Source organism: Chiloscyllium plagiosum, unplaced genomic scaffold (assembly GCF_037043375.1).
Source record: "Chiloscyllium plagiosum isolate Xiang-an unplaced genomic scaffold, Cpla_swu_hap1 HiC_scaffold_3, whole genome shotgun sequence".
Classification (NCBI taxonomy): Eukaryota; Metazoa; Chordata; class Chondrichthyes; order Orectolobiformes; family Hemiscylliidae; genus Chiloscyllium; species Chiloscyllium plagiosum.
In genome coordinates, this window is record NW_028270141.1 from 87041278 (window position 1) to 87055308 (window position 14031).

Below are 14031 nucleotides of genomic sequence, written 5' to 3' on the forward strand. Positions count from 1 at the left end.
AAAATGGTCCAAGATCATTGCAACAGAAAATAGCTTTTCAAGGTATTTTATTATATTTCACTGTAAAATACATGTGACAATAAATTATTCATTCATTAAATCTTCCTGCCAAAATAGTGGTTTAAATTCTGGACCTCCCATTCTGATCACTGTCTTAAAAGCTTTATAACTTTGATAGTCTGTGAAACTCGATGCTGGTTATCTTTGAAATTACCCTTTTTGCTGCATTATATCTCCCCTGCATTGTTCCTAATGCTGCAACTCGATCTAATCTAAATCCAAGATCCGAGCTGCAATATATGCATAATTTTCCAGAATGTGAATTTTATCTAACCTTCTCAAACTCCTGAAGAAGTGACAAACCATTAGTGGAATGTTTATGAAGACAAAACTTGATTTTTCTCCTGTATTCCAAGCATTCTACATAAAGTCATAGCTACCAATCTAACATTACATCCTTCATAAATCAGCTCTGACCAATTATATTCTAAGCATGATATTTTCATGCTCCCAGCAACACAGAAGTCATCATGTGCACTTGTAAATTTGGCTATTGATTTTGCACATATATGCATTGTTCAGCAGTTAGCATGGTGAACTACTAGTTTGATAATTAATGATAATTATGCATTTATCACACTGAAATAAATAATCCATGCCAATGGTAATTTTTTGATTATTAACAAGTTTAAATTGCAGCTTTATAAATCATCTTTAAATCTGTCATTTTTGTCAGCTTGTGAATGTAAGGATAATGATTAGAAATGATTCTGCAAGCTACACATTTCTTATGAAATTGAACTTAATTCTCAGCTAAAAGGAATTGTTCTTCTCAATTATCCTTAGTTAAATAGGCCATATATTTCTTCATGGAGAAAGTGAGGACTGCAGATGCTGGAGGTCAGAATCAAGAGTGGGGTGCTGTCCAAAGCATAGCATCCGAGGAGCAGGACGTTTTGGGCAAGACTCCTTCATCAGGAATGAGGCTTGTGAGTCAAGGGGGTGGAGAGATAAATGGGAGGGGGGGTGTGAGGCAGGGGGAATTAGCTGAGAGTGTGACAGATAGACAGAGGCAGGGGTAATGGTGACAGATCAGAGAGAAGGGTGGAGTGGATAGGTGGGAAGGAGGATGGACAGGTAGGACAGGTCATGAGGGCGGTGCCAAGTTGGAAGGTTGGAACTGGGGTAAGATGGGGGGAGGGGAAATAAGGAATCTGGTGAATTCCACATTGATGCCATGGGGTTGGTGGGTCCCAATGCGGAAGATGAGGTGTACTTCCTCCAGGCATCAGGTGGCTAGGGTGTTGGTGATGGAAGTGGCACAGGACCTTGGGGGAGTGGGAGGGGCAGTTGAAGTGTTTGGCTATGGGTGATGGGGCTGGTTGGTGCGAGTTTCCTGGAGATGTTCTCTAAAGCGCTCTGCAAGTAGGCCTCCTGTCTCCCCAGTGTAGAGAAGACCACATCGGGAGCAACGGATACAGGAAATGCCATGTGGAAGTGTGCAGATAAAACTCTGATGGATGTGGAAGGTTCCTTTGGGGCCTTGGGCGGAGGTGAGGAAGGAGGTGTGGGCACAGGTTTTGCAACTGTGGCAGGGGAAGGTGCTGAGAGGGGAAGGTGGGTTGAGGGGGGGGGTGTGGACCTGACAAGAGAATCATGGAGGGAATGGTCTTTATGGAAATCGGTTAGGGGAGGGGAGGGAAATATAGCGCTGATGGTGGGGTCCGTTTGTAGGTGGAGTGGAGGATAATGTGATGTATGCAGAGGTTGGTGGAGTGGAAGGTGAGGACCAGGAGGGTTCTGTCCTTGTTGTGGATGGGGTTTGAGGGTGGAGGTGCGAGAAATGGATGAGATGCTCTGAGTGGCATCATCAACCACATGGGAGGGGAAATTGCGGTCTTTGAAGAAGGAGGCATCTGGCAGGTTCGGTGTTGGAATTGGTCCTTGTGGGAGCATATTCAGCAGTGGCAAGGAATTAGGAAAACTGGATGGCATTTTTACAGAGGCAACATGGGAGGAGATGTAGTTCAGGTAGCTGTGGGAGTCAGTGGGTTTGTAAAAGAAGACCATGTTGGGTCGGTCACTGTTGATAAAGATGGAGAGGTCCAGGAAGTGGAGGGAGGTGTCTGAAATGGTCCAGGTGAACTTACAATCAGGGTGGAATATGTTGCTGAAGTTGATGAACTGTTCAACCTCCTCGTGGGAGCACGAGGTGGCGCCGACACAGTCATCAATGTAGCGGAGGCAAAGGTGAGGTGTGGTGCCGGTGTAACTGTGGAAGATGGACTGTTCCACATAACCGACAAAGAGACAGGCATAGCTGGGGTCCATGGCGGTGCCAATGGCTACCGGGATTTTGTCTGGAGGAAGTAGGAGGATTCAAAGGAGAAATTATTGAGGGTGAGGACTAGTTCAGCCAAACAAATGACAGTATCAGTGGAAGGGTACTGGTGGGGATGCCGGGAGAGGAAGAAACGAGGGCTTGGGGGCCTTCGTCATGGTGGATAGAGGTGCAGAGGGACTGGATGTCAATGCCTCATCTTCATTGGGGGTCAAGGAAACAAAAGCCTTGGAGGAGGTGAAGGGCATTGATGGTGTCCCAAATGTATGTGTGGACTTCCTGGACCAGGGGGATAGGACAGTATCAAGGTATGCGGAGATGAGTTCAGTGATGCAGGAGCAGGCTGAGATGATGGGTTGGCCGGGGCGATCAGGTTTGTGCCTAGTGCTCACCTTCCACCCCACCAACCTCCGCACACATCACATCATCCTCCGCCATTTCCACCACCTACAAACGGACCCCACCACCAGAGATATATTTCCTTCTCCTCCCCTATCTTCTTTCCGTAAAGACCATTCCCTCCGTGACTCTCTTGTCAGGTCCATGCTTCACACCCCCCCCAAAACCAACCCACACCCTCCCGGCACCTCCCCTTGCCACCACAGGAATTGCAAAACCTGCGCCCACACATCCCCCCTCACCTCCGTCCAAGGCCTCAAAGGAGCCTTCCACATCCATCAGAGTTTTACCTGCACTTCCACACGTCATTTACTGTGTCCAATGCTCCCGATGTAGTCTCCTCTACACTGGGGAGACAGGAGGCCTACTTGCAGAGCGCTTCAGAGAACATTTCCAGGACACCTGCACCAACCAGCCCCATCACCCATGGCCAAACACTTCAACTGGCCCTCCCATTCCCCCAAGGTCCTGTGCCTCTTACATCGCCACACCCTTATCACCAATGTCTGGAGAAAGAGCACCTCATCTTCCGCATTGGGACTCACCAACCCCACGGCATTAATGTGGAATTCACCAGTTTTCTCATTTCCCCTCCTCCCATCTTATCCCAGTTCCGACCTTCCAACTCGGCACCACCCTCATGACCTGTCCTACCTGTCCATCTTTTTTCCCAGCTATCCGCTCCACCCGCTTCTCCGATCTATCACCATTACCCCACTTCTGTCAACGTATTGTAATCTCAGCTACCTTACCCCAGCCCCACCCATCCCCCATACATCTCACCACTCCCTCGGCTCACAAGCCTCATTCCTGAAGATGGGCTCTTGCCCAAAACGTCGATTCTCCTGCTCCTCAGATGCGGCCTGACCTGCTGTGCTTTTCCAGCACCCTACTTGCGACATATATTTCTTTGTGTTGATGTCAAGCTAATTGTCATTTCGTTGCCAGCATAAAGCAATTTTCTAAATGCATTAATAGTGTTGCTCATATCCATCAGTACAGTTGTAAACATTTTAACCACATGGGACTGGGTTATTTAATCATTTATTGTACCTTCAGTGTTTGGTTTTCTTTTGGGCTCTTTATCTTCACCTTCTGACAAGCCATCCTCCACCCTTGGTATGACCGAAGGTCCAGCAAATTCTTCCCTTTCTACTGGGCATGAACATGAAGTCAGCATGAGACAGCAATGACGCCGGCTGGTGAGTTGTCTACTTCTAGGCCTGAGGCCTAAATCATCCTTAGAAACAGACATTTCATCTGGACAACTTCTTTTCTCAATGGAAAGAACTCTCATACTTAATCTTGAAGTGTTCATGATGTTAAAGTTATTCCAAAATGAATTGTTCAAAAGAAGCAAAACTTCTTTTTAAAGTTTGAATGTGTCTGGAGAATTTTTGCTGCTTTGAACTTTTATTTCTGTTTCTGTCAACACTTACTTAAAGACTTCATTATGTCACTGTGTTTACAGTTGTATTGCTTCAAAATAATTTATTTTGGATTCTTCACACTTCTGGTTGAAGATCATGCTAGAAATCAAGGCATTGGTGCTGAATGGTCAAATATTTACACACAATCTTATGTAATGCACTTCAGTCACGATTTACAGGGTAAAGTTTTGATTCGGTCTTGGGGCATGTAGTATATTCAGTCTGGATGCACCCTCTGGATTTTCTGATGCACTGCATTTGTACTTTCCAGGTTATAGCAAAACACATTTCTGTTCAGTTGTGATGGGCAGCTGCAGGTCCAATTTCAGTATCTGCAAAAAAAGAAAAATTACTTGTAATATTTAGTTGTTTTATCACTGTCACCACTTTGTCATGTTGCTTTACTCGAGTAGGAAGAACCTAATCCCTACAGTTGGTCAAGGAACTTATAAAGTAACAGTAAGTAAAAGTATTTTCCCAAGGTAAGCTACAAAGTCACTATAAGGTGCTTACGGTATGATAATTACATTTTAAAGTACACAACTGAATGGCATTCTTTGATTAAGCCCTTAGAGTCCCAATAAGGCACTTATGGTACAGTGGTATTGCCCCTGCCTCTGAACCAGGAAGCTCAGGTTCAAGTCCCTCCTACTCTAGAGGTGTATCATAATATCTCTGAATAGGCTGATTAGAAAATATCTCTTTGAGTCCCCCCACCTTGTGGCACATTGACAGTTTCCATACTTTTGAGCCAAGAGATCCAGATTCAACCTGTTCTAGAGGCTTCAAATAATATCTCTGAACAGGTTAATTAGAAAATATCTACAATAAGGAGATATATCGCTCCAGTGTCTAACTCCCTGGACCTCTTATTGACATACTGGTAATGTCCCTACATCTAATCAGGTTAATATAATGTTTTTTATTGATTTGTGGGACATAGGCTTTGCTGGCTGGTCCAGTATTTACTACCTGCCCCAAGTTGTCCTCAAAAAGGTGCCATCCATGTGCTGTGCATGGACTCTGAATGCTCTTAGGGAGGGAATTCCACGGTTTTGACCCAGTGACAGTGAAGGAACAGCAATATATTTCCATGTCAGGATGGTTGAATGGCTTGGAGGGGAACTTGTGGATGCTGTGTCGTAATGCCAACTTTCTATTGCTCTTGTCCTTGCAGATGAAAATGGTTGTGGCTTTAGAAGGTGCTGTCCAAGGATCTTTGGCCAATTTCTTCAATGCACTTTGTAGATAGTACATATTGCTGTTCATGAACATTGGTGCTGGAGTGACTGAATGTTTATGAATGTACCACAAATCAAGCAGGCTACTTTGTCCTGGGAGGTGACAAGCTTCTTGATGTTTATGGAGTTGCAGTCACCCAGGCAGGTAGAGAGCGTTCTATCACACTCCTGATTTGTGCCTTGCAGATGATAGACAGATGAGTCAGGCAGCAGCCTGATGTAGCTGTATTCACAGAATAATCAGTAGCAAAATGCCCCAGCCACCGTTATCACCATCCTTGGATGTGTTCTGTCCCCCACGCAGGGCAGACCCGGTAGAGGTGACTACACAGTGTGTACAAACAGGGGGTGGGGGACAGGTTTTCCCCAGCAGTCTTCCACATTGACTCCAGACACCATGGGAAAGGAAACCTCCTGCTGATTACCACGTACCATCCTCCCTTCGCTGATGACTCTGTGCTCCTTCATGTTGAGCAACACTTGCAAGAAGTATTGAGGGAGGCAAGGACCTGTTGGGTACAGGTGCTGTAGTACTGACCAAGACAAAATATTAATTTAAATTTTATAAGTATTCTTTTGAATATTCCCTTTGTTACAGAACCCCTAAAAATGGTGTCTCGTTTACATTTAGTTTAATTCAGTTTTATTAACTGTTTTTTCAAGATAATAAAGTTGGAGAACATCTCCATGGATGTGCTCATGTGCATTACCAACTGGCCATGATCTGGTCTGGACAGTGACATATGAAGTGGACGTTATACCTGATTATCTTCCTCTCTTCTATAGTTACACCTGCACCCGCCTTGCCTTGGAAAGTGAGAATGCTGTATTCATGGATATGCTTCAGACCTGGTACAGCTACTGGGTACCACAGGGGCCGAAATGCATCGGCCCACTACAAAGTGAAAGGGGATCCTGCAGCACTGGCTACAATTCTCTTCCTAGTGACACTGTCACTCAGGCATGCTTTGACCAACATTAACCTGCATTCTGAGAAAGAATGCAACACACTTACATCATAAATCTCTGATTTTCTTTCATATTTATTTTGCTTTTTTTCTCCTTCATGTTGTGTTATTTTTAGATTATGTTCTAACACACAACCGAGGTGCCAGTAGGTGGCACACATAGCTGGTGAAGCTGAAGAGTCAAGAGAAAAGGTTGGTAGAAAGTGACAGCATGCAAGAGGCCAATAATTCTTATTCATTGATCTTCTGTGTAAATATGAGTCAAATTCAAAATATATTATTGGCAGTAGATCATAGATATGTGAAAATTGTGATGTAAAGTAGAAAATTTCCACCTTCAATGTACAATTTTGCGCAAATGTATAATTATCATCCTTAAGTGGGTCACAGCTCACCCACTGAATGTTCTTCCTACAGAAGCAACAGAAACATCAAAACACTTCTTGAAAAAATCAGAAAACATCACAGCTGAGCAGAATTGCCAAGACCTTTCTTTACTTTGGCACAAGAAGGAATAAATTCTACTGTGGTCTAGCATGAAATATTAGTTTCAATAAACAATGAAATTATAACCAGTGATACCGAAAGTGTAGGGAGCGATGCTACAGATGTTGTTTTTGACACTAATGATGAAACTTTCAAAGTATTAACAAACACTGAGAAAATAGTTGCAGATATAAATCTTGCACCTGAGTATTTTCAGTCTGCCATTTAGGTTACAGGAATTATTAGTAAAAGTTGTACAGTAAAAATTGTATATGTAATTAAAATAAAGTCAAGTAAATTAAAACGAATGCAAATAAATTCCTTATGAAAGAAAATACTTGTTAAGAAATGTTTTCAAGTATAATGATTTTTGGCTAATTTAGGTATTGTGTTTTGTTATATTGCTAATTAAAATAATTATGTGAAAAGATAATTAAGTGAATTGTGAATGAAATCTGTTAAATATTCTGTTCACATGCCAAGTGGGTGAATATCTCAGCTTATTACTTAATAAAACATTTCTGTTATCTTATTTTTATAACTTTTGACACTTTCATCCCTCTATCTTACATTTTGGTCAGCAATACTCCATAGACACTGTCAAACAATGCACAGCAGCCAATCGTTGATTAGCCAGCAGCTCTCGTCTCTATCTCGGGTACCTGATTCTGAGGATGGCCCACCACTGCCCAGTTAAGTGGCTTACTGCTGCTTATTTTGAAATATTTTTTTAAAAATAGGTAAAGCAGGTAGTTCCTTGGTCAATGGCCAATTAAACATTACCCATCATATGTAGAATTAATCTTGGCTCTGTAGAGAAAATTATAGTCAGACTCCATCCAAATCTCATTTGGATTTCCAGCCTCTTTCAAACTGGAATCAACTATGACAATCAAGAGCTGGATTTTTAATTGATTTTTGTCAGATCCTTACCCAGGAGTGCCATGATTATTTACAGTACTCCATATGCTGCCACAGTTCTGACTGGTGAACGCTGTAGATATTACTAATTGAAAGAAGGTTTATGCTGGTTTTTACTGAATCATGTTACATCAGTCAGTATCTTTCTCAACAAAGCAATTTGGAACATCTTACTCAAGAAAAAGAGAAACTATTGGCCCCACTTAATGTTTTTCAAAGCACTGAAACATTCTTAAGTTCCATTCGAGCACTTGCTATTAATATTATTGTTGCCAACCGACATGATGTCAGTCAGTACAAAACATTGAGCTACAGTTACCGAGAAGTCATGATTTGGAGATGCCGGTGTTGGACTGGGGAGCGCAAGGTTAAAAATCACACATCACCAGGTTATAGTCCAACAGGTTTAATTGGAAGCACAAGTTTTTGGAGCATCGCTCCTTCATCAGGTGGTAGTGAAGTAGCGTCGCTCCAAAAGCTAGTGTGCTTCCAATTAAACCTGTTGGACTATAACCTGGTGTTGTGTTACCTAGAAGAACTTTGTACTGGAATTATTGAGAACTCATTGTTGAATTTCCAATGTAAAAGTTCACATTTAAGTTGAACATAGTGCTGCATATAGAACCTCATCTCTGTGGATCGCTACTGTTGTGTTATGGCATTGATTTCAAACCAAGTAGTTCTAAACATTTACATGTTATAAATGCCAGTTTAAAGCTACTGACCTCACTTGGCATCACTTTTTCTGTGTCATGGAATCAGTACAGTGTGTTCAGTCACTTATGTGTATGTTGTACAGCACAGTATATTAACGTCAGTTAGCACAAAACCCACTATGTGTAAAAAGGTTTGTGAGAAGATTTGTAGCCTGGGTGCTCGTTGTTGTGGTTCTGTTCGCCGAGCTGGGAATTTGTGTTGCAGACATTTCGTCCCCTGTCTAGGTGACATCCTCAGTGCTTGGGAGCCTCCTGTGAAGCGCTTCTGTGATCTTTCCTCCGGCATTTGTAGTGGTTTGTATCTGCTGTTTCCTGTTGTCAGTTCCAGCTGTCTATTGCAGTGGCCGGTATATTGGGTCCAGGTCGATGTGCTTATTGATTGAATCTGTGGATGAGTGCCATGCCTCTAGGAATTCTAGGCTGTTCTCTGTTTGGCTTGTCCTATAATAGTAGTGTTGTCCCAGTCGAATTCATGTTGCTTGTCATCTGTGTGTGTGGCTACTAAGGATAGCTGGTCATGTCGTTTCGTGGCTAGTTGGTGTTCATGGATGCGGATCGTTAGCCGTCTTCCTGTTTGTCCTATGTAGTGTTTTGTGCAGTCCTTGCATGGGATTTTGTACACTACATTGGTTTTGCTCATGCTGGGTATCGGGTCCTTCGTTCTGGTGAGTTGTTGTCTGAGAGTGGCTGTTGGTTTGTGTGCTGTTATGAGCCCTAATAGTCGCAGTAGTCTGGCTGTCAGTTCAGAAATGTTTTTGATGTATGGTAGTGTGGCTAGTCCTTTGGGTTGTGGCATGTCTTCGTTCCGTTGTCTTTCCCTTAGGCATCTGTTGATGAAATTGCGCGGGTATCCGTTTTTGGCGAATACACTGTATAGGTGTTCTTCTTCCTCTTTTTGCAGTTCTGGTGTACTGCAGTGTGTTGTGGCTCTTTTGAATAGTGTCTTGATGCAACTTCTTTTGTGTGTGTTGGGGTGGTTGCTTTCGTAGTTTAGGACTTGGTCTGTGTGTGTGGCTTTCCTGTATACATTTGTGGTGAATTATCCGTTAGGTGTTCTCTGTACCATCACATCTAGGAATGGGAGTTGGTTGTCCTTTTCTTCCTCTGCATCAAGACACTATTCAAAAGAGCCACAACACACCTCAGGAGATCTCCCACCCACAGCTTCCAACCTCTTAGTCTGGGAACCCCGCACTGCCCTTCTACCTCCTTCCCAAGATCCACAAGCCTGACCACCCTGGTCGACCCATTGTCTCAGCATGCTCCTACCCCACTGAACTCATTTCTACCCATCTCGACACTGTCCTATCTCCCCTAGTCCAGGAACTCCCCACATACGTTCGAGACACCACCCATGCCCTCCACCTCCTCCAAGACTTCCATTTCCCCGGCCCCCAACGCCTCATCTTTACCATGGACATCCAATCCTTCTAAACCTCCATCCGCCATGACCAGGGTCTCCAAGCCCTCCGTTTCTTCCTCTCCCGATGTCCCCAACAGTACCCTTCCATCAACACTCTCATTTGCTTAGCGGAACTGGTCCTCACCCTTAACAATTTCTCCTTGGAATCCTCCCACTTCCCCCAGACCAAAGGGGTAGCCATGGGCACCCATATGGGCCCCAGCTATGCCTGTCTCTTTGTTGGCTATGCAGAACAGTCGATCTTCCGTAATTACACCGGCACCACTCCCCACCTCTTCCTCCGCTACATTGATGACTGCATTGGTGCCACCTCGTGCTCCCGGCGAGGAGGTTGAGCAATTCATCAACTTCACCAACACATTCCACCCGGACCTTAAATTTACCTGGACCATCTCTGACACCTCCCTCCCCTTCCTGGATCTCCCCATCTCCATTAATGACGACCGACATTTTTTACAAACCCACCGACTCCTACAGCTACCTGGATTACACCTCTTCCCACCCTATCTCCTGCAAAATGCCATCCCGTATTCCCAATTCCTCCGCCTCCGCCGTATCTGTTCCCAGGAGGACCAGTTCCACCACAGAATACACCAGATAGCCTCCTTCTTTAGAGACCACAATTTCCCTTCCCACGTGGTTAAAGATGCCCTCCAACGCATCTCGTCCACATCCCGCACCTCCGCCCTCAGACCCACCCCTCCAACCGTAACAAGGACAGAACACCCCTGGTGCTCACCTTCCACCCTACCAACCTTCGCATAAACCAAATCATCCACCGACATTTCCGCCACCTCCAAATGGACCCCACCACCAGGGATATATTTCCCTCCCCACCCCTTTCCGCCTTCCGCAAAGATCGTTCCCTCTGTGACTACCTGGTCAGGTCCATCCTGGTACCTTCCCCTGCCACTGCAGGAATTGCAAAACCTGCGCCCACACCTCCTCCCTCACCTCCATCCAAGGCCCTAAAGGAGCCTTCCACATCCATCAAGGTTTTACCTGCACATCCACTAATATCATTTATTGTATCCATTGCTCCCGATGTGGTCTCTTCTACATTGGGGAGACTGGGCGCCTCCTAGCAGAGCGCTTTATGGAACATCTCTGAGACACCTGCACCAATCAACCACACCGCCCCGTGGCCCAACATTTCAACTCCCCCTCCCACTCTGCCGAGGACATGGAGGTCCTGGGCCTCCTTCACCGCCGCTCCCTCACCACCAGACACCTGGAGGAAGAACGCCTCATCTTCCGCCTCAGAACACTTCAACCCCAGGGCATCAATGTGGACTTCAACAGTTTCCTCATTTCCCCTTCCCCCACCTCACCCCAGTTCCATACTTCCAGCTCAGTACTGTCCCCATGACTTGTCCTACCTGCCACCTTCTTTTCCACCTATCCACTCCACCCTCCCCCCGACCTATCACCTTCATCCCCTCTCCCACTCACCTATTGTACTCTATGCTACTTTCTCCCCACCCCCACCCTCCTCTCACTTATCTCTCCACCCTTCGGAGGGCGGGGGGGGGGGGTTGGGTTTCTCTTCGGAGGGTCGGTGTGCACTTATTGGGCCGAAGGGCCTGTTTCCACGTTGTAGGTAATCTTCTCTAATCATTTGCACCGACAGAAAACCTAAAACCTTTACTTCCCTTCAAATGATGTACATGAAAAAGAGGAAAGACAATGGCTTGCAGGTATTATTGCTAGAATTAATCCAGACATTCTGGGAATCACAAATCCTACCATGGTGGAATTTGGAATTAAGACGGTCATTTAAATGACTGTCTGGAGAAAACCCACCTCTTTTTCACCAATGCCCTTTCGGGAAGGAAGCTGTCACCCTTCCCTGGTCTGGCCTACATGTGACTTCAGACCCACAGTAATACAGTTGACTTTTGGATAATTACCTTCTGGACAATTAGTAATAGGTATTAAATGGTGGTCTTGCCAGTGTTGGCCACATCCTGTGAATGAATGAATAAAAAAAAGAACGGAAGACATGCACTAGATGCCAACATTGACACTGTAGCCAGTGCAAGTATCATTCCTTTATGCATCTTAGAGAAGATGGAGTCTGGAAAATGGCACAAAATGGTTCAGTCCATACAAGTCAAAAATGCTTTCAATTAGTCCCATTTTCCACACGTTGGCACTATCCATCCTAAATGCCAGGGCAGTGAACATGCCAGTCACTAGGTGTGATTTTATGTTCAGGTGGGAGGTACAAACAAGGTTGCTGGTCCCTTATGCTGGGACAGAGGTGATGTTGAGGAGTCCTCTTCAGGATAGTCTTCTGCCTACCCAAACAGGCAAAGGGCTTGTAAAAGTGCTTTGAAATCAGCCTATTCCACTTTCTCCTGCCTTGGGAACCACAATATGTGAGTTGGGATAAACTAACTCCATGTCCCCAAACTCGCAAGTCAAGAAGGCACAGCTCATACCTGACACCCAAAGATAAATCAATAAATGATTTAAATTGACAGGAAGAGGGGGCCTGAGTGATCCAACAACATGCTGACCCCTGTGAATAATATGAAGCCTTTTTGAAGCCACCAGGAACATCATTTCAAAATGAAAATTCTTTCCTGGAATGGGGGTGATGCCCGAAAGGCAAATATGTATTTCCCATTCCTAATTGTTCTTGAAATGAGTGCCTTGCTTGGCAATTTCAGGGTCCACCTCATTGCTGTAGATATGGAGTCACGTGTAGGTCAGACCGGGCAAGGGCGGGTGAAGATCAGATTGTTTTCACTGATGGGTATCAGTGAACATGATGGCTTTTTTTTTCAGTGATCAATGATCATCATTCTGACATAAGCTTTTAGTTCCTGATTTTATCAACTGAATTTAAAGTTCACCAGCTTCCATATTGGAATTTGAACCTATGTCTCCATCTGTCTGGATTGCTAGTTCAGTGACATCACTGCTGTACTCCCCTGTCCCTGAGGGGGTTGATGGCCTGCTGGTACTATGGCAGGGCTATTAATCCAGAGATTTAGGTTATATTCTGCACCCCTAGATTCAAATCCTGGCATGAATTCAGTTTGAATTCAGTAAATTTGGTTTGAATTCAGTAAAAGAAACCTGGAATTAGGAGTTTACTGATGACCATTAATGAATTGTCAGGGAAAAATCCATCTGATTCATTGATGTCTTTTAGAGAAGGAGGTTGCCATCCTTACTTGGTCTGGCCGACATGTGACACCAGACCCACAGCAATGTGGTTGACTCTCAACAGTCCTCTGGGCAATTAGGGATGGACAATAAGTGCTGGTCTAGCCAGTGATGCCCCATCCTGTGAATGAATGTTTAAAAAATGCGCAAAATCCTGTTTTGACTTTCATTATTTTTATTTTTATTATTTTGGTTTGGAGCTGTGAACTGCTTATCTCCATCCCTTTTCCATTATAATATTGTATACCTCATTATTTACACTTATTTACTTGTACTTTTACTTATTCATGGGTGAATTCAATAAATGTAATGGTCAGCCAGTGTTTAAAATGACATTACCAGAAGCAGGTGGAACTTTTAAAAACCAAAAATAGGTTTCTTAAAGTTTTCTCAAAAAATTAGTTTAACTGTTGCACCAGTTTTGCAAAATTTAGAAACCATTCACTTCCAGACATGGGAAAAAGTAACAAATCTTTGGTTGAAAAATATAATTCCAAAATAAATACTAATGAAGTCATTCTTTCTGGTGCAATGAAAGCTTTGGACTCCAAATCTGGGGATTTCAAAGAGTATATTTGTTCATGAGGTTACAGAATCTCACAGCAAGTCTGTCTGCTGTGCCATTTCGTGATCTAATGGGAGTCAAATAACTGCGAGATTATTTTGCAGACACTCATATCCAGTTGATGCAGTTAGTAATCAAGAAATGGTCCATTTCATTTATTTAACCAATACCAATAATTTTAAATTAAAGCATTGCATTTACAAGATAAATGGGTAATAAATTCTAACTGGGAGCTGACAGCTGTTCAGCTATTTTCGGCAAAGTTAATTCATGTTTGTTTAAAAAATGTTAGAAAAGGAGTCTGACTCAAATACTTGCCATAGTTCCAGACACCAAATAAAACTATATTGATGTCAGGTTATTT

The 14031-nt window shown here is 43.9% G+C and overlaps 1 protein-coding gene across 1 annotated transcript in view; it reads right to left on the minus strand.

Annotated features, from left to right (window-relative positions):
* LOC122546367 (uncharacterized) overlaps positions 1 to 14031 on the minus strand; it is a 218016-nt gene that overhangs the window by 195358 nt on the left and 8627 nt on the right. Inside the window, exon 2 of the mRNA XM_043685104.2 lies at positions 3794 to 4502. Coding sequence (XP_043541039.2) covers positions 3794 to 4058 — 265 coding nt within the window. The 5' untranslated portion in view covers positions 4059 to 4502. The remainder of the gene's footprint in view (positions 1 to 3793; positions 4503 to 14031) is intronic.